General features: G+C 47.7%; 1 protein-coding gene across 4 annotated transcripts in view; it reads right to left on the reverse strand.

The window, feature by feature from the left end:
• LOC149866763 (acid-sensing ion channel 2-like) overlaps positions 1–24,742 on the reverse strand; it is a 447,342-nt gene that overhangs the window by 23,189 nt on the left and 399,411 nt on the right. For all 4 annotated transcript variants that reach the window (XR_016441947.1, XM_090044135.1, XM_090044134.1 and 1 more), the window contains one exon: positions 9,348–9,427. Coding sequence is in view for 3 of the 4 variants with exons in the window: in XM_090044135.1 (XP_089900261.1) it covers positions 9,348–9,427 (80 nt within the window). In the remaining variant the exon portion in view is untranslated. The remainder of the gene's footprint in view (positions 1–9,347; positions 9,428–24,742) is intronic.

Genomic DNA, 24,742 nt, shown 5'->3' on the forward strand with positions numbered 1-24,742 from the left:
TGTACCCCAAATTCTTGAAAGCCAAACTCATGTCATGGCTGTGTGTTACACCACAGGGAGGGGGGTCAAAATTGCAGGGCTGGTAGCTCTTAATGAGGTCACAAATTCTGCCACATTTCAAGGAGATCGGTGCCGGGGTTTGGGGGGAACTGGCCCTCAAGCTGTGGACAAGCAAAACTCGTGGCACGGGTGACCCTGCGTGTGTTAAGGCACAGTGGGGTGACAGGTGCAGGGATGCTGACCCCTGCTGAGGCCATGACGCCTTCTAGCTGTCGAGGCGGTCAGTGCAGTCAGGCTCTGGGCCCTGCACCCCTAGCTGCTGACAAACAAAATTCGTGCCAAGACTGTGTCTGTCTTGGGGCAGTTGATTGTCTGTATTGATTCTTTCCTCTCCTCGGCCTGGTTTTGTAGGTGCTAATTGATGCTCATTAAGTAAAGTAGTAGCTAGGTCCTGTGTATTGTGCTAGTCCCTGGTCCCTGAGTGAATCATGATTGATTGATTGGTAACTGGGAACACACACAGCAGCCAGGCTTGCAGCAGTGTCTCCCCTCCCCACCCCTAAACACAGACAGTCAGTCCTACAGCACCTATAGCACCAGTTTTGTTTGTCTGCAGCTTGAGGGCCAGTTCCCCCCAAACCCCTGCACCTATCACCTTACAACTTGGCAGGCTTTGTGGCCTCAGTAAGAGCCACCACCCCTGTAGTTTTCACCCCATGTTGTAAAGCCTAGACATGACATGAGTTTTGCTTTCAAGAATTTGGGGTGCAGTTCCCCTCAAACCCCTGCACCAATCTTCTTGAAACTTGGTAGTCTTCGTTCTCTGCAGAGTCTACCACTCCTGAAAATTTCATACAAATCGGACAAAAAAACAACAAAATTATAGATATTTTATTGTTTCCCCATTATACCCTATGGCTGGATCTCTGAGGTGGCTCCGAAGCTCTTCGGAAGCTCTGAGCCACTTTGGAAAGCCGAATAAAGCCAGCGCTTCGACCTGGATGTGCTGCTTCGGACCCCGAAGTGTCCGAAGCTTTTCTGGATCCAAAGCTCTGTCTAAAGCCTCTCACAGCCCTAGAAATTAGCCAACCAGGCTTCACTCCCAGTGCTCCAAATACTTCTGGAATACGCTTTGCAAAGGAGGTCATATCTTATGTGGGGGTTACGTGCTGAAGTCAGCGTGTAAGGCGAAAATCGCGTATAGCTGAAATCGCCCTTCCTGCTGCACTCCTCACCCCTCTCGTCCTTTGCTGCATTGTCCCGCCAGGGCAGCCAGCTAAGCGTGAGCAAGCTGGAGCCTCCCAGCCATGCTGGCATGTGCAGGCAGTACCACGCGGTGCTGCACTATGCACCGTGCCCTGGCCGGCACCTGGCTAGCACCCAGTGGCCAGCCCCAGCAGCTGAGTACGTGTAGCTGAATTTGCGTAAGTTAAATACGCATAAGATGCAATTCAACTCTACACTCAACCCACTTCACACAGGGGTAAACTAGAGCCCAGGTTGTCACTTGAACCCACAGTTTACTTTATATGCCAGGAGTACATCCCAGAGCCTCATCACAGAGCTCAGAGACACCTTACCATGTAAGGAATTTCTGCCCAGAAGAGCATTCCATCTTTTTACTTCTCTGTGAAATATGAAACACCATAACCAGAAGGAAATATGACTACATCCTGCTTACCACTGAACAACTTTGAGGTAAACAGACTCTTCCATCTTTTCTCTGAGCTTAATCTGCATATAAAAAGAACTGTTCCAGACAGGAGATGTTACCACACCTTCAACTCTCCTATGAAATATGAACTTTAATTTCTACCCAGGAGAACTTTTACAGTCTTTTCTCCTATGCCTGAAGAAGGGTGCTTGTGCTCTAAAGCTTGCAATTAAAGATTTTTTTTTTTTGAAAAATATATTTGGTCTAATAAATGGTATCACCTCTACCATGAGTTTTGATTCCAGGAGTACAGTGAGGACATTCATACTGAAACAGGGGAGAGACCTTTGTGTTGGCATGAGGTGGAAACATCAGAATAGTTCTGGGTAAAGCAGCCTCACCCCATCTTTCAGCACCTTTGCCCTGCAAAGGGATGGAGGGATGGGGCCAAAATTTGTCTCTTTGTGGAAGGGGGACAGAAAAGCCTGATTTCAGCATAAGGGCATGGCTGTTGGGATTCAGGGGCTGTTGAGCTAACGATAAAACAGGGCTCCACTCTGAGGAGCGTGAGTGGAGAAGGATGAAGAGACAGTGGCACTGGGGGCCAGGGGAAAATGTTGCATGCAGGGAGCCAAAGGATCAAATGACTCCCTCAACTATCTGACTTTCATTGCAGCCCTTCCTGTAGAAGGATCCAGGCTTGGACTGAGGCCAGTCCCTTCCCTGACCCCTGTTAAATATGAGGACTGTCAGGCCAGCCAAGTATTTTGCTTGGGAATGATTAATAGGATGAAACATCTATATCATCAGTCATTAAGTGAATAAAGTGGAAGCTAAAACTACAGTGATGCCATCTGACAGCTTGACTCCTTCATTACTCCAAAAATTCAGTGGCACTGGACTTCATCTGGGCTAGACTCTGGGGCTGGGCTTCTCCCTATGCTGTTGAGGTGGATTGGAGGATGTGAAATACGAGACCTGCAGCAGCAGAACCTAAAGCTTCCCCAGCAAGGAAGCTACCTGTTGAGTGGCTTTGACTGAACTGTGAGCTAGGATTCCTGAGTTCTCATCTAGAGAAAGCCCTTGGAACAAGTCACTGTAGCCCTCTGCCTGCTTTCCATTGTAAAATAGGGATTAAAAGATAGCTCCTTCCCTCTGTCAAGTGCTTTGGAGGGAAGGTGTTATTATTGCTTAGAGCACTGGCCTGCTTCTTTCACAGACTTGTCTCCAGGCAAGAAGTAGCTGAAATAAGGTCAGCTGCCATTCAACCATTGACTCCACTTCTACACTTTGGGGGGGGGGGTATTGCCAACATACTTATTAATATGATAATATAGCACCTTGTCTCTGAGCTCTTTTGATATAAGTCCCTGTAGCTAGACCCACAACACTGACACTCAGGGGAAAAGCTTGATTGGCCTAGGGCTTTACAAACACAAGGCATGTCTACACGTGCATTAGTTGTGCTTAGATTTTGCAATTTTTGCTAAGTGTCTACACATGCAAGGATCTGGCAACAAATTTGCTGCCAGGTCCCTCCAAACCTGCTAGGCATCCCTGTGGCCACCAGGGGGAGCACCCAGCTTGGGCCTCAGCTGCTTGCACCTAGCAGTCATCTTTGAAGCCAGCCCCAGCTGCCAGCCATCTTTAAACCCAGCCCTGCTCTGTGCACTCTGGGCAGCCAGGGCCTGTGCTCAGAGATGCAGCATGGCACACACGGAGGCAGCACATGGCAGCTGTGTTAATGCCCACTGTGCCTCTCAGCTATGGCTGCTCCAGCCTCTGGCACTGGAAGCAATGAACAGTGTTCCAGAATCCTGCTGGCTGCCTTGGTCACACTGCTGTCCACTGACTGTCTCCTGGCTTATCGCTGGCTCACCCTGCCTGTTTCCCTCACACATAGTGACCACATGCCTGCCCACAGCATGGCCTTCCAGGACCCCGCCACTGCTGTGCAGCTCCTACCATCAGGGACATTGATAAAGGGCTCCTTGAGGCCACCACTGGGGCAGCCATCAACCCCCTGGGCCTCCAGCCCCACCACCTCTGGGCCCGGCACTTCAGTCAGCACTGGTGGCAGCACTTGGTGTAGCACATCTGAGACAACGAGCAGTGGGTGGATACCTTCCAGCTGACCCAGGCCACCTTTTGGGGCCTGCTCCATCAGCTCCAGTCCCACCTGCAGTGCCAGGACACCAACATGTGGCCACCACTCCCGACTGACCCTGGAACTTCTCAAACTGGCCATGCCCACCAGCCTCCAGTATATGGAACATCTATTCAGTGTGGACAAGGACACCACCAGGAAGGCCATCTTGGAGGTGTGTGGTGCCCTCAGGCAGTGGTGGCAGTCTTCCATCACTGGGCTTCCCCCAGTGTATCGGGGCCCTGGATGGGACCCACATACTGGTCACCTGCCCTCCCCATGGAGACTACCCCTATTATAGCGCAGGGAATTCCACTCCGTAGTTCTGCAGGTCATTGTGGATCACCAGGTCATGTTCATCCATGTAAGCACCAGCTGGGCGGGCAGTGCACACAATGCCTGTGTCTTCAGGAACTTCAGCCTGGCTGTGTTGGTGGAGAGCAGGCACTTTGCACCAGGGGTGCTGCAGCTGGATGCTGTCATCATCCCACCCCTGCTCATCAGGGTCCCTGTTTACCTGCTCCTGCCCTGGCTGATGAAGCCCTACACCAGCTACCTGGACCCCCACCATGTCCACTGCTCCTCTGAGGTGGGTGGCTCCCCCTCTGGCTGGCAAAGTCTATGCGCACCAGGGCCTATGTCAAGTCCCAGCACCACTCCAGGCAGCTCCAACTCTATGCCTGTGTGGAGATGGGATAAATGGTGGGCCTGAGCCTAGAGGGGTGGCACTGGACCTGGGGCAGGTGCCAGAGGCAGTGGAAGACCTCCTACCAGGACTAGGCAGGGGCCTGCTGTGGGGTGGTGGGTGACTGCCAGGGGGCCTGCAGGGCTAGGGCTGGGGCCAGACAGTGGCAGGCATAAATGAGACCACCGGGCCCAGGAAAGCATCTAGGGTCTGGTGGTCATCATCTGTGGCCTCTATAGTTTGGCCCAGGATATTATTTTGCGCACACAGGACCTGCACGCGCTTGTGGCTCTAGGGCCAGGACCTCGGCCCAGAACTTGCACTCTGCCCAGTCCTGTGTCTCCTCCTGGGTGGTCTCCTGGGCAATATCCTGTGCCCCCCACCTCTCCTGGCAGGCAAGCATGCTCCTCCCATTCCCTGGCCAGTAGCACCAGCTGCTGGAAGAGGAGGGCTCTATATCATGTGCACTTCTGGCACAGCTGACGTATCTGCAGGGCTCCAGCACTGGGAAGTGGTGTCCCTGAGCCCACATCCTTGCTCATCCCTGCAGCCTCTCCTCCATGTCCAAATGCTGGCCCTGCAGAGGCAAGATATAGAAGAATTTTGTGAGAGTTTGCAACATTTCAGAGATAAGTTGCTCTGTGCTGGGGCCATGCAGTGTCCAGTCTCAAATCAGGGGTTGGCCATGTACGAGTGCACGAGGGACCACGGTAAGTCAGGCAGACAGTTCTGGCCCAGGCAGCTACCAGCTGAACCCCCATCTTCACATGGTCCCCTGGGGCCAGTGGCCCACTGGGTCCTGGCCACAGGCAGCCTGCCTCCTCCACCCCTTCCTAAGGTGGGACAGGCCAGGCTTCTGGCAGCACCTGCTCCTTTGGCTTCAGACCCCGCTCCATTCCCTTTCCCCTTACAGACCAACTACTCTGCTGTGCTGCTCCCCAGCCCATGGCACCCAGACTTGGGGATCACTGGCTCCCAGAAAACAGGAGCAAGGAGCTGGCCATGCCCCCACCCTCCCTGCAGAGGGCCTCTCTGGGGAGGCACCCTGGAGCCAGGCCCCCATTGCTCCTCAAGTGTGCCCAAGTGTGCCTGCTGCATGTGCCCAAGGTGGAGTGTGATAAGCTCTTTGTGCAGGCTGAGGCATGCCCAACCCACTACACCCTGCTGCTACCAATCCTCCTGGTGCCGTGGGCACACCTGCACAACTGGCATGGGAGTCTGAGCTACAATGGTGCAGGTGGCAAGCCCAGGCTGCCCTGCAACCTCCACCACTGCCTGGAGGGCTACTTGTGGCAGCATTACATGTCCCTGCTCTCCACTGCTGAGAAGGACATCACTGCTGATATTAACACCTTCCTCAGTGTGTGAGAAGCCCATGACCACACAGCTGTGGGGGCACAGACTGCTCAATAAAGTTTTGTACTGTGTCCCACCTCTCTGTGTGCTGTAGCAGAGAACCCAGGGCCAGGGGAGTGCAGACAGACTGGGTGGGGAGGGGGGGCAGGGACAGTGGCAGGGGTGGGGTTTGAAGTGGGGAGGGCCTTTCCCCCCCTAGTGCGGGTCTTACCATGTGTCCAGGGCTGGCAAGGCTGGTGGCTTGGCACGGTTCTCCCTGTTGGTGATGGCATACAGCAGGACCTGGTATCCTGGTATCCTGGGCCCCTGGTGCACAACATGCAGGCACCCAGCCAGGGCTCCCCACCAAGAAGGAGCTGGTGCTGGTGACAGCCAACAGTATCATGGCCCACTGTTCCTCAAGGCAAGGTCTTGGGCTGCAGAGCTAGCAAAGTAGCCACTGGTCAGGGGTCCCTGAGCTCCTATTGGAGCTGGTCAAGGTGGGACACTGAATGCCCAAGTGTTCCTTCTTCAGCGATGTGTCACCAGAGGGCTCAGGGTGGGTGGGGGCTTGGGCAGCCCACCTGTGCTGTGTAAATCTCACAGCTATGGCCTGGGTCCCAGGGCACCAAAATATTGGTCAGCTGCCACATCAAGAGCATGGTCTTGTGGGAACAACCAGACTGACAGTTGTGGTCAGTCGCAGCCACCCATTGTGCCCACAAGGTCTTGATCTTGATGCAGCATTACCACACCAACCAGGAGTGCCCACACTCCTGCATCCCACCCAACAGGGCCTCATAGATGTAGGTGTTCAAGTGTTCACTCCACTTCTGCACCTCTGCTTTGCCCAAGAGTGCCACGAGGTCACTAACCTCTTTCATGAGGTCCCTGGTGTGTGCCCATGGGTGGTGGCAGGCTTAGGGAGGATGAGGCCATGCTGGTGGGTCCCCATGCAGCTGCCCCTCTGTTGCCAGCCCTGGGCAGCTACCAGCAGTGCCCAGCACAGGGGCACGGCAGGAACTGGCAGCTGTGCAGCAGAGGCTATGCCTCACAGCAGCTGCAGGGCAGGCTGCTGGGAGTGTGCAGCAGGCAGGTACTGCTGGCCCTGATGCACAGAGCTGGCTGCAGGTGGCCCTGGGGGCTGGAAGGCCTGCAGCAGGCTTCTAGCCCTGACATCAGTGTCCTGGCAGCCACATGGCTGGGCAGGACCAGGCAGCACTGCTGAGGTCCTGGGAAGCAGGCACACCAGGGCTGTGGCCTGCCCACGGGCACACTCAGGGCCTGCAGTGTTCTCATTTCCCTAGTCTGTGTGTCCCATGGCATAACATATCCACAGGGTTTTATAGCCTGCAGCTAGGGTCTGCCATAGAGGCAGTCTAGTCCTCGTGCAAGAGAGGCTCCTAGTCCCTAGTGGCTGGGCAGAACTGGCAGTAAATTTGCTGCCAGATCATGTCTACACGTGCTTTAACTGCATATTTACTAATCATGCTTAAATTTGCTACTTACATTTGCAGGTAGCAAATTTAATCATGATTAGCCACTTTTACTGCACAGTAAGGGCACACACATGTAGATGCTCGCCTTTACGGCACAGTAAACCAAGCTACTGTGCAGCGACGCATCTCATGCAGATGCACCCATACAGAGTACTGAGCACAGGTAGCAGTTGGGAGAATATTCTCCTTTTACCTATTAGATGGAGTAGAGGGCACATCAGCCCCACAACCTGAGCTCCAAGAAATGGCTTCACTTCCTTGGTTGGTAGCATAAATTACCATTCCCATGAACAAAGAAGCTCATGTTCTTATTCTGTTTGGCTGATTCATTTCTGTCACTGTTACAATTGGAAAGAGGCAGTTATGAAATGACATTATTACACTTCCTGTAGACTGCTGCTCCATGTGGACTCAGCAAAGGTTTCTCAATGCTAGAAAAAATATTTGGGTGTGTTTCATGGCTTGCTGAGTTCCACTTTTGGTTTTTTCTTCAAATGAAAATAATATCTGCTAATATTCTCCCATCAAATCACTTCTCCCAGTCCCCTCCGCTCTCCTTTTTTTGTTGGAAGATTCAGCGCCAGATTAAGAGTTGTCAATTAAAAATCCAAATCCTTCTCCATGCCCAAATGCAGTGAAAAAATGTCCTGTGTACAGTGCCATCAACGTGCCTAATCATGGATCCTGGATCCTTAACTTCTTTTCTAACAAGGTTAGTGAGATTCATGATGACAACTAAGCTCTGTGCATGTGTTTAGCATGTTCCAGCACCCTGTTCAGGCACGTATGAACTACAATAAGCCACAGAAATCATTCACTTTCCCAGTAAACCTATGACAGAGTCAAGGATACAAAGTATGTCTCCCAAAATACAAAATGTGTGTTAACAATAAGATCATTTTTTTCTCTCAGAATGAGGCAGATCCTTGTCTTGTTCAGTTCCCTCCAAAGATAGTGTGGCTTATCTACAGAGTAAATCCATTTTGTCTGGAGGTGGTACCCTCACACATGCTGCACTACCCTGCCAAGGTTCACTAATAACTGAAACTGTCCATGGACTAATTAGTATTGCTAGAAGTACTAGTGGCAGAAACAGTTAGTAGTATCACGCAGATGAACCTACACTGCTTCCAGTTCAGGAGCTAACTTATGTGATGTGATGCAAAGCTGACTCCCTGGGCAGCCAAGATAGGGACTGTGTGGCAGCAGGAGTCACATGGAAGAGGAAAAGGTAGTTATGTGTCTCAGTGAGATGGACTCTGCTCCAAAAGGCAGCAGGTCCTGGGTTCTACCTTGTTTCCAGTAGGGCAGTATCTTTCCCGCTACATTGCTCTCCATACATTTTCCTATGCATATGAAATGCATAGAGAAATGATTCAGCTTCAAAAGGAGATCTGGAAAGGAACTTGGATAATATTTAACCTGTGTCCTTGTGGTTAGAGCACTGTGCTAGGAAGTCAAAAATGCATATTTAAACCCCTATGGGTGATGGGGACCTACAATTCAGGTCTCCAGTTTCCTGGGCAGATGCCATAAGCATGCAGCTTTGGAGGGCTAAGACATGGGAGGGCCCTCCTCCTGTATCTTGCACCCTCTAGTTTGGGTCAGAGGAGGGCAGGGGAAGTGGAACAGCTTTTAGCTATCCCCAAGTGAAACCGGAGTAGAAGTAGCTGGGAGGCAAGAGGCTTAATATCACCAGAGACTCCAGGGTTCAGCTATGTTTTTTTTGTTTTACAGTTTGCAGGAGGGATGTAGTGCAATATCTTAGGGGTGCGGCATCAGCTGATAGGCCAGGTCAGGTGATTACAGAGCAGGCTGTGCAAAGAAATTGTTCCCCATAAGGGGCTGCAGACAGCAATCATTCAACGAGATGACCTGTGGTCTTGGGCAGTGAGTGCAACAGGACCTCTTCAGGGAAGGTCAGTCAGGGGAGGGCCAAGGGTTGCTCTTAGGCAAGCACAATGTTTACCCAGTTAAGGAGGATAACACCATCCATCCTGAATGAGGAACCCAAAATGGGGATCTTACCTCATAAATATAATCAAAGAGCTCTAGAATTGTCAGGATACTAGCACCAATAAATAGTCCCATCTGACCTCCAATGTCACCTAGGAGAAAGAAAACAGCTCATTTTACTTGCATGCTGTCAGAGAAATGTGCTCAGATGGTGCAGGGTTGTAAACATTAGCTATATCTTTATCTGGCATTTTCTGAGGAGTCCTATTCTATTCATAGCCCTTCTGTTCTGGTCAAGAACAAAATCACAAAAGATACAATGCCTGAACTTCCACATCACCCTCCATCAAGATTTCCCCTCAGGCTGACATGCTTGTGGAGTGATATTATTACCTGCGCTGCTCATGGGCAGAACTTCTCTCTGAGTTAACTTTGGCCAGCAGGTATTTTCAGCCTCAGAGCATTGTTGTGACTAACAAAAAGGCCATATCACCCCAACCATCATGTGTGATGAATGATCGCATTCATAGTAGCCAGGAGAGGAACCCACTTATTTTCAAACATTTATTTGAAAATAGCCAGGAATGAAGGAAGGAAAAAAAATGATGAAAAATGAGCTCTTCAGTGAATCACCAACTAGACTTTAAAGTTTGCTCCCCATGGTGTAGCCCAGGAGAGGCAGCATAGAAATCGTGCCTGCCCATGCCCTCTGAAACAGCCAAGGCAGACCACAGGGAAATACAATGCATGCTGTTAACAGATAGAAGCCAGAGGCCTAACAAGCAAGGTTGGCATCCCAGGCAAGCCCTGAAGGTAAGTGAAGGAGGGGGAGGTGCCTCTGAGCACTGGAAGGGACAGGGTCCTGCGAGCAGGTGAAGGAAGGGTAGGGAAGTATCTTACCTACTTTAGGGACTCAAAACCAATCTCTGGCTGCTGTTCCTGCTATGACATGGTCTGCATGCCCCAATTGTTGCTCCTACAAGAGCATTGTAGCATTCTTGTGCCTGGCTACTGCTGCAACAGCAGGACAACGGTGCTGCTTTTGCTACTGGGGTGTGGATTTGGGTGGGGAGCACCATTCTGGTGCTTCTTCTAAGTCATTGCTTGGAGCTGGTGCTCTGCTCACTTCCATCCCAAATTATGTTATAGGGGGAGGCTATAGGCAAAATGCCGTGGAACAAATGGAGCTCAGATCTTAACATCAGCTTTCTACTTTCAAATGTTATGGGCAGTATAGTGTAGAAGGAAGTTAGTGTGTGACTCTCTCCCAGCCTATTCCCCATGCCCTGGGAATATCCCAGCTAGGGCTGAAAACGAAATGCTCTTTCCAGGGCCAACTCGCTTCCTAAATCTCTGGTACCAGTGTTCTATATCTCTGTATAGATAAGTAGGAGGGAGCCACCAGATGTGAACTGCATCAAGCCATCAATTTAATGAGCCATGTGACAAAGATCCTATTAAAGCTGATGATGAGAGCTAGAAGAAGAATACGCCCGCAGATTGCAAAAGTTCAATGTGGTTTTGTAGAAGATCAAGGTACAAGCATTGCTATCTTCATGGTACAAATGCTTTCACAGATGACAGCAGAAATGGGGAAAGGCCTTTTCTTGTGTTTTATTGATTATACCAAAACTTTTGATAGAGTCGAGCATGAGGAGTTAATGAAAATGCTGAAAGAATTGATGGCAAAGACTTGAGAATTTTAAGAAACCTCTATTGGGGCCAAATTGAAGCAGTGAAGATAGAAAATGAACTACGTGATTTCATTCAAATTAAGACCTGACCTGTTTAACTTTTACAGTGAGGAAATACTGAGGGAGATTGAGGATTTACCAGGGCTGATCACTGATGGACAGAATTTGAACAACTTGTGTTATGCTGCTAACACAGTCTTAATAGCTGATTCAGAAGGAATCATGCAGGAAATTTTAGAAACTATTGTTAGTGAAAGCAAGAAGGGTCTCAGCATCACCTGTAGAAAAACAGAATGCATGGTAATTACAAAGAAGATGATCATTCTTGTATGCAACAACAAAGTAGATAAGGAACAGATAAGGCAGATCAATAAATTTAACTACTTGGGAAGCTGGATAATATCAGATGGTAAATGTGATCATGAAATAAAACAGAGAATAGGGATGGCAAAAGATGCATTTCTGAAAATGAAGAAGATATTGACAAACAGTAAAATTTCTATGGGGATGAAGCTAAGAGTTTTGGATTGCTGTGTTATATCAGTCCTCATGTATGCATCAGACTTCTGGACAATATCTTCAAGTATGGAAAAGGAAACAACTGAGATGTGTTTCTTAAGGCGCATCTTGAAGGTATGTTGGACAAGTCACACCTCAAATGAAGATATTTTGTCCAGAGTAGGCTGCAGGAGGAATCTGCTGATTATCATAAGAAAGAGACAGTTGGAGTTTCTTGGACATGTTAGGAGGAAAAAGGAAATAGAAAGTCTGGTCATAACTCGAAGGATTGAAGGAAGGAGAGATCATGGAAGACAGAGGGTGACTTATGTCAAGAGTCTAACTAAATGGATGAATGTATTAATACTGGAAACATGGGCAACTGGTGCCACCTTAGGCGGGGCACGTCCCCCCAGAGACCAGTCAGTGACTGGCGTGGGGGAGGTCCCCCATGGCCGATTGCATGGACTGAGAAGCAGCCACAGCACTCCCAGAAGTGGGTGCAGCGCTTCATCTGGCACTTGCACTCCCTGGCTGATGCTCACAGGGGGGCACTGGTGCTCCTGCCTGCACCCCACCCATCGCCTAAGCAGGGTGTGTGGCCTGTCAGGGGGTGCACCAGCACTCTCAGGGGGTGCATGTGCACCCCCGTGCACCCTGTACGTGTTGCCACTGACTGGAAATTCTGTATGCCTAAAAGAGAAGAGGTTTGTGGAAGACCATGGTCACCAAAGTCCTGTTTGGATCTGGTACCTAGAGAGCAAGAGAGAGAGAATAGATATGGTGCCAGTAGATGGTGCTCAAGAACCAATTCCTGGGTGGATTGTAAATAATTTTCTTTAGCAGACCCTCAAGTCAGTCCTAACAAACTCTTTTTTCTAAGTTCTTTTGCAAGATTCATTTCTAAGAATCTAGAGGATAAAAAGGGATTAAGAAAAAAGCTAATATAATTGTGTCAAAAGCAGGCCATACCTAATCAACTTGATTGCCTTCTGTGACAGGGTGCTGAGCTTTATGGATAGGAAGAACAGGAGATATGATATACTTGACTTTAATAAGGCTTTTTTACAGCATTGGTCATGATGTTCTCATATGTAAATGTGGCAGGGCACCTTTGGTGCGTACCACTTCAACAGCAGCAAAGAGGCAGCAGCCAGAGGCCTGATCAAGGCAGCCATTTTGGTCCAGGGATGTAAGTGGGGCTGCAGTTTGCTACAGGAAGAAGGAAACATCAGGCTGAGAGGCTGCTCTAGCTAGAGTCAGGAGGTGAGGGCAGAGGCTAAGGGGAGAATGTGACCCCTTGTCCTGGGTAAGATGTAAAACTGCACCCTGCTAGGGAAGGGTGGTCTGGTGGGGGTCCTAGTGGCGTGGGAGCCCCGAGGAAATGCCAGGCCAGTTACCTCCCTGGTGAAAGGTGGGTTGGGGTGCCTTAATAACCCCAGCCCCACATCCCTGGTGGTGTTTGAGTGCGCAGGGAGAGCCCAGGGCCCTTGGTTAAGGAGCCCTGTGGCAGAGCTCAGGCTGGAAGAGGAAGCTGGGGCCATACCCAGGCAGCAGAGAAAAGCCTGGGGGCATGAGTGAGACCCTGTGTGAGAGGGCGACGATCAGTGAGACCTTATGTGAGAGGGGTGATGAACAGAGTGGCCTGTGAGTGTGGGTGAGTGAGGAGGCCCAGTGGGGTCATAGTAGTCTGGTGAGGAGCTAGGAGCAAAATAGGCCTACAGTTGGACAATCACTCAAACGCTCAGGTGAGGGTAGCAGGAGATACCCAACAGACTGTGTCGGGGCTGACCGAGGCAAGGAGAGCTCAGTCCAAAGCCAGGTGGCATGAGCGTGGCCCCTGAGAGAGGGCTGTATGAAAGAGGCTGGGTGAGAGCCAGTGGAGTGAGTGAGACCCCAGTGAGAGAGGGGTAGTGTATGAGTGGCCCTCCAAGGCTCTAGAAAAGAGCTACCACTGTGTGCCCAGTTTGCTCCGGCCATAGGCCAGAGAAGTAACATTAGAGTAACGTCTGCAAAGCATGGGACCCATGGAGGGGAGGTTGGAGTGGGTATTAGGCCTTTGTCGGTAGGGCGAGTAATGGGTAGCCTTCCACTTTAGTAACAACTCTCATATTTTTTCATCAAGGTGTGGCAGAAGATGAAGCACCATCAGTGGGTGGTTACTTGAGGAGCAGGGTGGCCAGTGAAGACCTGATGATGAGGCCACCCTGTTACAGTAAACTAAGAATGTAAGGTGCACGACTGTACTCAATGGGCGCCTCTACACATGCAGAACAATCGACTCTGGTGCTTACTGTGCCAGAATTTATTGCTCCTGAGAGTTATATATACACATGCACTCAGGACTACAGCATGTTGAGCCAGGTTGGAGCAGCCCCAGTGGGCAGGGGGCCCACGGCTGCTTCAACCCAGATAAATGTGCTGTGGGAGGGGTTGGCTAGGGCATGAGGGTGCTCCAATGCAATGCTAGGCAGGCAGCCCCTGCACTGAAGCACCCTTGTGCCCCAGCCAGTCATGTCACTGTATATACATGTGGCTACGGAGTAAAAAAACCTCCCCATCAAGAAAGTACTTGTTTTTACAAGTACTATGCTGCTGTGGAGTTCATTAGTTTACTCCAGCCTAATAGGGCTGCATGCATAGATGTGAGACATTTACTGAAGAGCTAATTACTCTTCTCTATAGTAAATGTCTTATGTATATGCAACCATTGCATTCAAAGTATAGTTATCAGTGGCTCAATATGTAACTGGTAGAAAGTATTAAGTAGGTTTTCTCAAAGAACTGTCCTAGGTTCAGTACTGTTCAATATCATCATTAATGATGTGAAGAATAGGGCTGAGTGCATGTTAAGTAAATCTGCAGATGACATCAGGCAGAGTGGCATAGCAACCAATTTTGAGGATAGGATTAGCCTTCAGAATGACCTTGATCAATTGGACAAATGGATTGAAATAAATCAGATGAAACTCAGAAAGAACAAATGCAAAGTGCTACAGTCAGGAATAAACAATACAAATGAAATAATACAAAATGGGGAACAACTGGCTAAGCTACAGTACTGCAGAAAAGGACTTGAGGGTGGACGGAGGGGAGGTAATATGAATATATGAATGAGGTACTGAATATGAGCCAACAGTATAATAGTGTTGCAAAATAGAATACTAGTATGTTGGGGTATGTTAATAGGGTGTCATATCCAAGTGATTTTTCTACTTTGTTTAGTATTGCTGAGGCCTCCTCTGGAATCTTGAGTCCACTTTTGACCACTGAGCTTCAAGAAAGAAATAGACAAGTTGGAAAGAGGCCAGAGGAAAGAAATCAAAACAATGAGAAGTCTAGAAAATATGACATAGGAGAACAGGGTGGAAGAACTGTAGTATCTAGTCTGCAGAAGAGACAGCTTGAGGGACTGGATAACAGTTTTTCAAATACAAAAAATAATCATTATAAAAAAGATGGTTATCACTTGTTCTTTGTGTTCTGAGGATGGGATAAGAAGTAATGGGGTTAAATTGCAAAACATGAAATACAGATTAAATATTAGGAAGAAATATCTGCCCCTTAGGGTGATTAAACACTGGAAGAAGTCACCTAGTGAGGTTGTAGAGTTTCCATCAGTACAAGTGTTTCAGGGCAGGTTAGAGAAATGGTTATCTGGGATGGCTCAGATAACAATGACCCTGCCTAAAACAGGGGATTAGACTAGATGACTTCTTGAGGGAACATCCCTCAAGAAGTCATCTAGTCTAATCCCCTGTTTTAGGCAAGATCATTGTTCAGGGTATCTGTTTACTAATATGTGATTCATAGATTCTAGAGTCAGAAGGGACCCCAGTGGGCCATCTAGTCCAACCCCCTGCCCTGGCAGGCAAGAAAAGGGTCACCAAACCTGGGATCATGTGATCTCAGCCAGGTGCCTGTCCAGTCTCCTCTTGAAGACCCCAAGGATGGGGGGAGAACCACCTCCCTTGGAAGCCCGTTCCAGATCCTGACAACCCTGACCGTGAAGAACTTTTTTCTAATGTCCAGTCTAAACCTACTCTCCAATATGGCCATTGTTCCTTGTTGTTCCAGGGGGTGCCCTGGTAAACAGATCATTGCCTACTTTGTGTTGCTCTCCCCTTATGAATTTGTATGCCACCACAAGGTCTCCTCTCAGCCTTCTCTTTGAGAGGCTGAAGAGGTTAAGGTCCCTTAGCCTTTCCTTGCAGGACCTTCCCTGCAGGCCTCCAGTCAGCTGGGTGGCTCTTCTTTGGACCCTCTCCAGGTTGTCCTTATCCTGCTTGAAGTGCGGCGTCCAGAACTGGACACAGTACTCCAGCTGCGGCCCAACCAGTGCCATGTAGAAAGGGAGAATCACCTCCCTGGACCTGTTTGTGAAGCACCTAGGGATGCATGACAAGGTGTGATTAGCTCTGCCGACTATTTCATCACATTGACGACTCATGTTCATCCTGGAGTCAGCAGTGACTCCAAGATTTCTTTCTGCCTCAGTGGTGCTGAGAAGGTCACCCTCCAGCCTATAGGTATGATGGCAATTTTTTCTCCCTAGATGTAGCACCTTGTACTTGTCCTTATTGAATTGCATCCTGTTGCTCTCTGCCCACTTCCCCAACTTGTCAAGGTCAACTTGGATCTGGTTGCTCCTCTCCAGGGTGTTAGCTTCACCCCATATTTTTGTGTCATCCGTGAATTTGGATAGGGTGCTGCCCACCCCCTTGTCCAGATCACTGATGTTGATGTTGAACAGCACCTGAGGGACTCCACTGTACACATCTTTCCAGGTTGACACTGACCCATCCACCACCACCCTCTGAGTGCAACCTCTGAGTCAGTTTGCTACCCAGTCTACCATATAATCATCCACGGCAAATCTCCTCAGTTTATTAATAAGTCTGTGGATTGGCACTGTTACCTCATGTCATTTAGACCTCTCTCTCAATAATCTGTCCCAGTGCTTTACTACTCTCCCAGTGAGAGTTTTTTCTTAATAGCTAATTTAGCCTTCCCTTGCTGCAATTTGACACCATTGTTCCTTCTTCTGTTACCTACCACCACTGAAAACAGTCTTGCTCCATCCTCTTTTGAACACCTCTTCAGGTAGTTGAAGGCTGCTATTAAATCTCTGCTAAGTCTTCTCTTTTCTAAACTAAATAAGCCCAGTTCCCTCAGCCTCTTCTCATAAGTTATGTACCTCAGCCCTTTCATTGCCATCCACTGGACTCTCCAATTTGTCTACATCTTTTTGTAGTGGAGAGCCCAAAACTGGACATAGGACTCCAGATGTGGTTTCACCAGTGCTAAATAGAGGCGAATAATCACTTCCCATGATCTGCTGGCAATGCTCCTAGCAGTGCAGCCCAGTATGCTGTTAGCTGTCTTGGCAACAATGACACGTTATTGTCTCATATTCAGTTTATTGTCCACTGTAACCCCCAGGTCCTTTTCTTCAGAGCTCTCCTTATCCAGTTGATCCCCACCCTGTACCACTACATAGGGTTGTTCTGTCCTAAGTGCAGGACTTTGTACTTGTCCTTATTGAACCTTACAAGATTTCTTTTGATCTAAATCCTCCAATTTGTCTAGGTCACTCTGAATCCTATCCCTACCCTCCAGCATATCTACAACTTCCCACAGTTTGGTGTCATCTGCAAACTTGTTGAGGATGCACTACATGCCATCTTCCAGCTCACTGATGAAGGTACTGAACAAAACCGGCTCTAGGACCAACCCCTGGGCACTCAACTTGATACCAGCTACTAACTAGACATTGAGCCATTGATTACTACCCTCTAAGCCTGATGATCCAGTCAGTTTTCTATCCACCAGTGATGAGGGACTGGTCATAAATCAAATACTTACCACAGGGAAAGACCGAGCAGAGCAAAGACAAGAAGACAGTGGGAGAATGATGCTTCTGGAGAAGCTTCTCCTTTAAGATAGAGAAACCCCAGAAGGGGTGGTGCGGTGCACGGAGAGACAACTCCAAAGAAAAAAACTGGAAAAGACTGCTGGGAACGGAGAATCCCTAGAACTGGACCTGAGTGGAAGAGAAGACTCAACCAGATACTAAGGCTGTGCGAAACAGCACCGTTCTGTTTCGCCTTGAGTTGCGACGGTTCGACGGGACAGCGTTCCATTTCAAATTTAATTTCAATTTGAAACAGCTGTTCCATTCCATTCTGTCGAAACAGAAAGGCTGTTTTGATGTTTCGCTGGGGATGGGAAGTCAGCCTACAGTCCATTCAATCCAGACTTCTTTACCTTGCTTGTGAGAATGTTGAGGGAGACCGTATCAAAAGCCTGGCTAAAATCAAGGTATACACTTGATCTGAGCCTTCAAGAGGCCGAGAAGCGATACATCCACTGCTTTTCCTGCATCCACAGAGCCAGTCAGCTTATCACAGAAGACAATCAGGTTGGTCAGGCATGACTTGCCCTTGGTGAATTCATACTGACTGTTCCTAATTACTTTCTTCTCCTCCAAATTCTTAGACATGGATTCCATGAGGACCTGCTCCATGATTTTTCCAGAGATTGAGGTGATGCTGACCAGTCTAGTACCCTGGATCCTCCTCCTTCCCTCTCTCAAAGATGCACACTATATTTGCCCCTTTCCAGTTATCCAGGACCATTCCTGATTGCCATGAGTTTTCCGAGATGATGGCTAGTCGCTCTACATATCACATCAGCCAGCTCCTTTAGCACCCTCAGGTACATACATAGCCCCATGGAATTATACATCTGGCTTTTCAAAATAGTATCTAACCTGTTTTTTCACTACTGTTGCTGCTCACCTCCTCCCCAGACTGTTTTTCCAGGTGCAGTAGTCTGGGAGCTGATCTTGCCCATAAAGACTGAGGTGAAAAAGGCATTGAGTACTTCATCCTTTTTTACATCCTCTGTCACTAGGTTGCCTCCCCCATTTAGTAAAGCGTCCACACTTTTCCTGATCCTCATCCTCAGTGAGGTCCTTTTGCCAAGCAGATAAATGGAAGGGGAAAGGGGAGAGTAGGAGGGGGATATTTTTACTTTTTATCAGACTACCTAGTCTGACTGGAATTAGTCAAAACATAATTTAGCCCTCAATTGACTAGGCTATGATTTGGATGCTAGAAACAGTGGAGAGAGACACAGAAGACCTGTTTTTAAAGTATGGCCATGGCTCCTGGAGACAGCTTAGGCAAACCATGAAACTGTTTCCATATCTAGAAAAATGGGAGTAAAGGTTAAATTGATCAATTCCTTTAAACTTTTCACAAAATGAAATTTCAAATGGGTGCAAAATCATGACATGAATGATTGGAAAGGTCTACATTGCCATATTCCTTCAAATTGAAGACTTGATTTTTTAAAATTTAAAAACTATCTCTAATAGTAGCCTGCCTCTGAAACTTGGGGTGGGGAGGGGGCAGGGTTAAGTAAAAAAAACAAACTTTATATGTACCATTGGTGTATCTTTTTAAACATGTCTTTCTTTCAGGTTTTTTTGTCTTCAAATGAGAGTCATAAAATATGGATATTTCTTAAATGCAAATGAGTATACATTTGAATGAATAGGGTAATTTTGACCAAGTATTTACAACAGTTTCACCTAACTCTTTCTTTCCACAGGAGGTGGAATGTCCAGTGGCTTGGGAAACCTGCCCTATGCCTACCTCTGTCCTGGGAAGTTGAGTTCAGTTGCTCAGCTACAGACTATCTCAGGATGTTGGGTAAGACATTTAAAAGTTGTCTACAGTGCTAGAGATACAGGCCCCAATACCTGGCCCACCACAGACACAGGGTTTAAGTCCCAATGCAGAAGGATGACAGTTTGCAACAGCCCTCCTGGGTCACTGCTAGGTTTGGAGTATGCCTGAGGTGTATGGGTGAGGTGTGGGTAGGGCATACTTGAACTCTCCTGTTCTGGTTCCTGCTGCTGCAATAGTGTACATGTTCTCAGTCAGTTGTATCTCAAAGTCATTGCCCTATTTGTGCAGTGGGAATAACAGCACAGCTCTGCTTCACAGGAGTACTGTGAGGATCCCTGAACTGAGATCACCGGGTACTCACAGAAGCACCTGAAATGACCAGATCAATGTTTGTGCCTTTGTATAACATGAACATCTAATGAAAATAACAGTAAACAAGGCCCAGGACCCCCTGAACTTTGGGCAGCAATTAATCCAGACAGAGAAGCAGTTAGCAAAAGCAGGTGTATATAGCGCTAAGTGCTCTGCATGCAGAAGCTCCAGTCCATCATGAAATCATAGGAGTAGCAGCTAGAAACACCCACCTGTCAACTTGACAGGTGGCCATCTTGGCTGCCATCTTGGGACCAGAAGTCCGACCCTATCACATGGTCTTTGACATCACAACCCCCCTCCTTTCCCCCTTATATGGTGTATAAACCAATCAGCAAGAACAGTGCCAAACCATCCAGAGCGAGTACATGGGGTGGGGCCTATGCTGCAAACCCACCCAGCTTGCAAGGATGCCCCCTGTCTGAGACCACGCTAAGGCAAGCAAGGACAGATATGTATTCTTACACTTCACCTGTAAGACCCCTCATCTTCACCATACCATCAAGACTTGCTAGATGTCCACATAGAACACTTTACCGTAGAAATAGTTTTGCGGAGGACAGCCCCCTAGCCCAAAGACTTCCTGAGATGCCTGAACCTGGTCTGGAAGCCCATGTGAACATGCAAGAGGAGACCTGTGAGCCAGAAACCCAGGCTGCTGAACACTGAGCTTGTCTGGACCTATGTGAAGTATTCACATGACTAAATTATAATATCAGTGTCCTTTTGCATAGAATGTAAACTCATGGATGGGACCACCTGAAATATAACAATACAGTTAATCTCATCTCTGACTTTGGTATCAAGTACATCCCATGCCCAACTACTCTAAATTGATTATGAATAAGTCCCCTTTCAGTGTGATTGCCTCTTCCTTGTTACCAGATCCATCACCAATCTAGGTGTCTGTACCAGCTGGAAAAGATTTTGGGTTCCACCCTGTTATCACAGTGGGTGGTGAATTTCGTAAACCAGGGGGTGTGTTGTAAAGATAAATCAGAACACAAAAAAATGTAGATGTGACCAGAGCTTCTAACAGCAGACTTCTACATATTTGAAGACTAAAGAGATTATCTTTTACCAAAAAAATTTTTAGACATGACTCTGTTTTAAAACATTTGGTATATACTTTATATACACTAGTTTGCATTATTTGATTTTTAATACAAGGGGCTGACAATGTATTATCTGATTTTTATTACAGCAAGCTTATCTACTGGGAAAGCCACATGCAATTTTACCACAGCAAGGTAGAAATGTATTTTAAAATGGAGGGGTTATTTGTGGCTGTGTTAATATAGACACACTAAGCTGTATTATAACTGTCTGTAACTCTTTGTTTTCAGACAGAACCCCTCCTTTTAAAATAGAAAAGCAGAACAAACACATACATTCATGTTTTTATCTAGTAGTAAAAGGTACCTTTCTGAAATCAGCTTTTGAAACTTTATGTGTTTCTTGGAGAGAAGAGGTTGGTGTGTGTGAATTAGTCCCCTGTGGATGTAGAGGTGGGGGAGGGGTGTGTGTGGCCCTATGAGTATAGAGATAGATGGGTTAAACCTTTTTTTTTGTTTCTTGGGTATGTGTGAATTAGTCCCCTGTGAATGTAGAGACAGAAGGTGGGGTTAATGAAATTTTAAATTTGTAGTGTATGAGGCTTAGCTGTATACTTGTGGAAAGTGAATTCTCAGTGCTGACATGTACATTTTACATTTCCTAAGTGATCACATGCAACACTCCCGAAGAAAGACAGGAACTAGGTCAGAGAGCTCTAACAACACTATAAAAAACCACAGAAATGCTCAGCCTGCAGATCATAACACCCAAGGACCAGAAGACCATCAGGACAGAACAGAAGGGCATGGTTCCTCAGAGGAAAACATAGTTTCATAGTTAGTAGGGTCAGAAGGCACCTGAGCAGATCAAGTCTGATCCCCTGCCATGGCAGGAAAGGATGCTGGGGTCAAATGACCCTGGCAAGGTGTGTATCTAGCCTAACATGCCACTAACCTCTGAGAAAATTACATGTAAAACCCCAACGATTCAAACCCCTAAAGCAGGTGATTTGGGCCCCATGAATAAGAAACCCAGGAGTGATTGCTCATACACTTTAGAGAAACACAAAGAGAAAGAGGAGGGTCTTCATCTTTTTTTGAAAGATCATGATTACTGTGAAAATCAAAAGGTGGGGTTTTGGGGGGATGTGGGTACACACTTTGCCTTACAAGAACATGATTATTGTAAAAACCAAAAGAGGGGGAGTTTTGGGGGTGTGGGTAACCATCTTGCCTTGAAAACTCATGAATGATCATGATTATTGTGAAAACAAAAAGAGAAGGGGTTTGGGTGGTGCTGGCCAACGTATACATCTCAGAAAGAGTGTGGAGAGTGCAGGGTGGTTTGAAAGATCATGATTACTGTTGAAGCAAAAGAGTAAATGTTATTCAGAGAGGAGGTAGCCTGTATGACCCGGACAGCAGTCATGGCATGTATCATAAGAAGGGAATCCATGATAAACCCGGCGTTAAGAACAAGGAGCTAACCACCAAGTGGCTTGCAGGACAAAAAGTAAGGGCCTGGATAAAGAGCAGTGTGGGAAAGGCTAATTGCCTGTTGAGAAAAAATAAAGAGATCCCCTAGTGATGGTGCTTTAGAAGGGGTCCTTACAGGGCCCCTCAAACGCTTCCCCTACTCCAGGGCCTGGCCCTCCTCCAGGACTTGCGGAGTCAGAGAGGTGGGATGATAAATATGATTTAGAAGACCCTTTATAGGGCCTCGCAAAACTGATCCTGTGAAGGATGTTTTACCGGATGTACATATGGTGCAGGTGAGAAGGCAAGAGTGGTCTGTAGCTAGGTTTGGAGGCACAAGGTACACAGAGGAGTCCTGTTTTGTGAGTCTGGACCATTACACATGGTGTATGAAGCCATAAGCAGAGGGGTAGAACAACATGTAGCAAAACTCATCCAGAGATTCATGGCCAATGGCTATACCCAGGTATGTATTTAGGCAGATAGCATGAGGAACTGTTTATATTCTCAAGCTGTTAATTTAAATCAGATGACCCTGGGGCTGTTTTTAGAGTGATTAGTAACCTGTTACAAAGCCAGAGAGAACTACTGCTTGATTTGATATTTCAGCTGTTTGTAGTTGTTGTGAGAGGCACGGCCAGTGAGAGCCAAAGAGTTATAAACTCTATCCCCTAGTCCTAGATCATTGCTAAAAAGAGGAAATATTTAATTGACCCAAATACCTTTGAGAGTAACCTGTGCTTGGCAGGCAGCCTATTGGCTGTTACAAAAAGTAGAGATGCCACAGATGCTGAACTGCTAGATGGTGTCAAAGAGCTGCACAGGAAATTGGGCCTGTCTATACATCAAAAGGTTATGCTCCACCAAGTAGTTTTGTTTGAAGACCTTGAACAGGTCAACATTCATATTGTAATGTATAAAGAGAAAAAGGGGTGGACCCCCATCTCCTGCATACATTCAAAAGCATTGAAAATGTACCCTGCACCTATTTCAGGCTCTGCAATCTGATGTAGAAAGCACTGATGCTTGTTTACATCCATGACTTCCCCTTAACACAGGCAAAGATGACATTGGAACCTGCATGCATGGCTATGACTGTACAATGTCTGACAAAGATCACAATAACTTCTCCAACCAAACACCTTACATCCAAAATACCATGGTAATGTTTATTATGCAGCAAAAGAAAACAGGTATTGGAGTATCTGGATGTGCCTTGGGCTATCCTGCCTGGTGTACTGATCGAGAAAAACAAGACAGATACTATAAAACCCAACCCCACAAAGTGCCAAATAGCAAAATTGTTTCTAAATTCTTTGTGGGGTAAATTTGGTCAGAGGAGCAACCTGCTCAACACCACCATTGTCAGAAAGCCTAAAGAACTCAGACAAGGGACAGCCACAAGTCTGCAGGCCCAGACAGTATGCACCCGAGAGTTCTGAAGGAGCTGGCGGACATCATAGCATGGCCTACAGCAAAGATATTTGCGAACTTATGGTACTCAAGAGAGGTACTGAGAGATTGGAAAAGAGTCAATGTGGTCCTAATTTTCAAGAAAGGAAGTAAGGAAGGAAGACCCAGGGAATTACAGACCGATCAGTCTGACAATCATCCCTGGAAAGATCCTGGAGAAAACTATCAGCAGCAGGCTAATGGAAGACAAATTTTTGAGTGCCAGACAACATGGCTTTGTTGCTGGAAGGTCCTGCCTGACTTCTCCCTTGTTCAGGCAGTGTGTCACCTTGTCTCCTTCTATGACCAGGTGACGCATTGCCTGGACAAGGGAGATGAGGTTGATTGATGTGATATTTCTGGATTTCAAGAAGGCCTATGACTTGGTCTCCCATGATGTCCTCATGGCTAAGCTGGAAAACTGCAGCCTCGACCATGTCATGTCTGATGGCTGGGGAACTGGCTCTGGGGTTGGACCCAACAACTGCTGGTTGATGGGAGCAAATCAACATGGTGCAAGGTGACTAGTGGTGTTCCTCAGGGCTCAGGCCAGTAGTCTTCAACATCTTCATTAATGATCTGGATTTGGGAATTGGATGTGAACTGGAAAAGTTTGCAGATGATGTTAAACTATTGGGGAAGGCGGTCACACTGTAGATTGGGGATACACGTTGACCTGGACAGGCTTGCAAGGTGGGTGGACCAAAACCTGATGGCATTTAATGCAGAGAAGTGTAGGGTGCTCCACCTTGGGAGGAAAAACCAGGATACCATACTTATAGGCTTGTAGTGCTACACTTGCTAGCACCATGATTGAAAGAGACTTGGGGGTCTTGATTGACCACAAGATGAACATGAGCCAGCAATGTGATGCTGTGGCTGGCAAAGCAAACCAAACTCTGGCGTGCATCCACCAATGCATCTCAAGCAAAACCAGGGACACCATCCTCTCGCTTTAGTGAGGCTGCAGCTGGAGTACTGCATCCAGTTTTGGGACCTCCACTTCAGGAAGGACGTGGGTAAGCTGGAGAGAGTCCAGAGGAGAGCCACCCACATGATCAAAGGCTAGGAGCAAGCCTTATGAGGAGAGGCTGAGGGTCATGGGACTCTTCAGCCTGGAGAAGAGAAGGCTCGGGGGGGATCTGGTGGCAGCCTACAAGTATATAATGGGGGTGCACCAGGATCTGGGAGAACAGATGTTCACCAGGCTCCCCAAGGTCTAA

Source organism: Crocodylus siamensis, chromosome 4, assembly GCF_052110815.1.
Source record: "Crocodylus siamensis isolate JL-2025a chromosome 4, ASM5211081v1, whole genome shotgun sequence".
NCBI classification, from domain to species: Eukaryota; Metazoa; Chordata; order Crocodylia; family Crocodylidae; genus Crocodylus; species Crocodylus siamensis.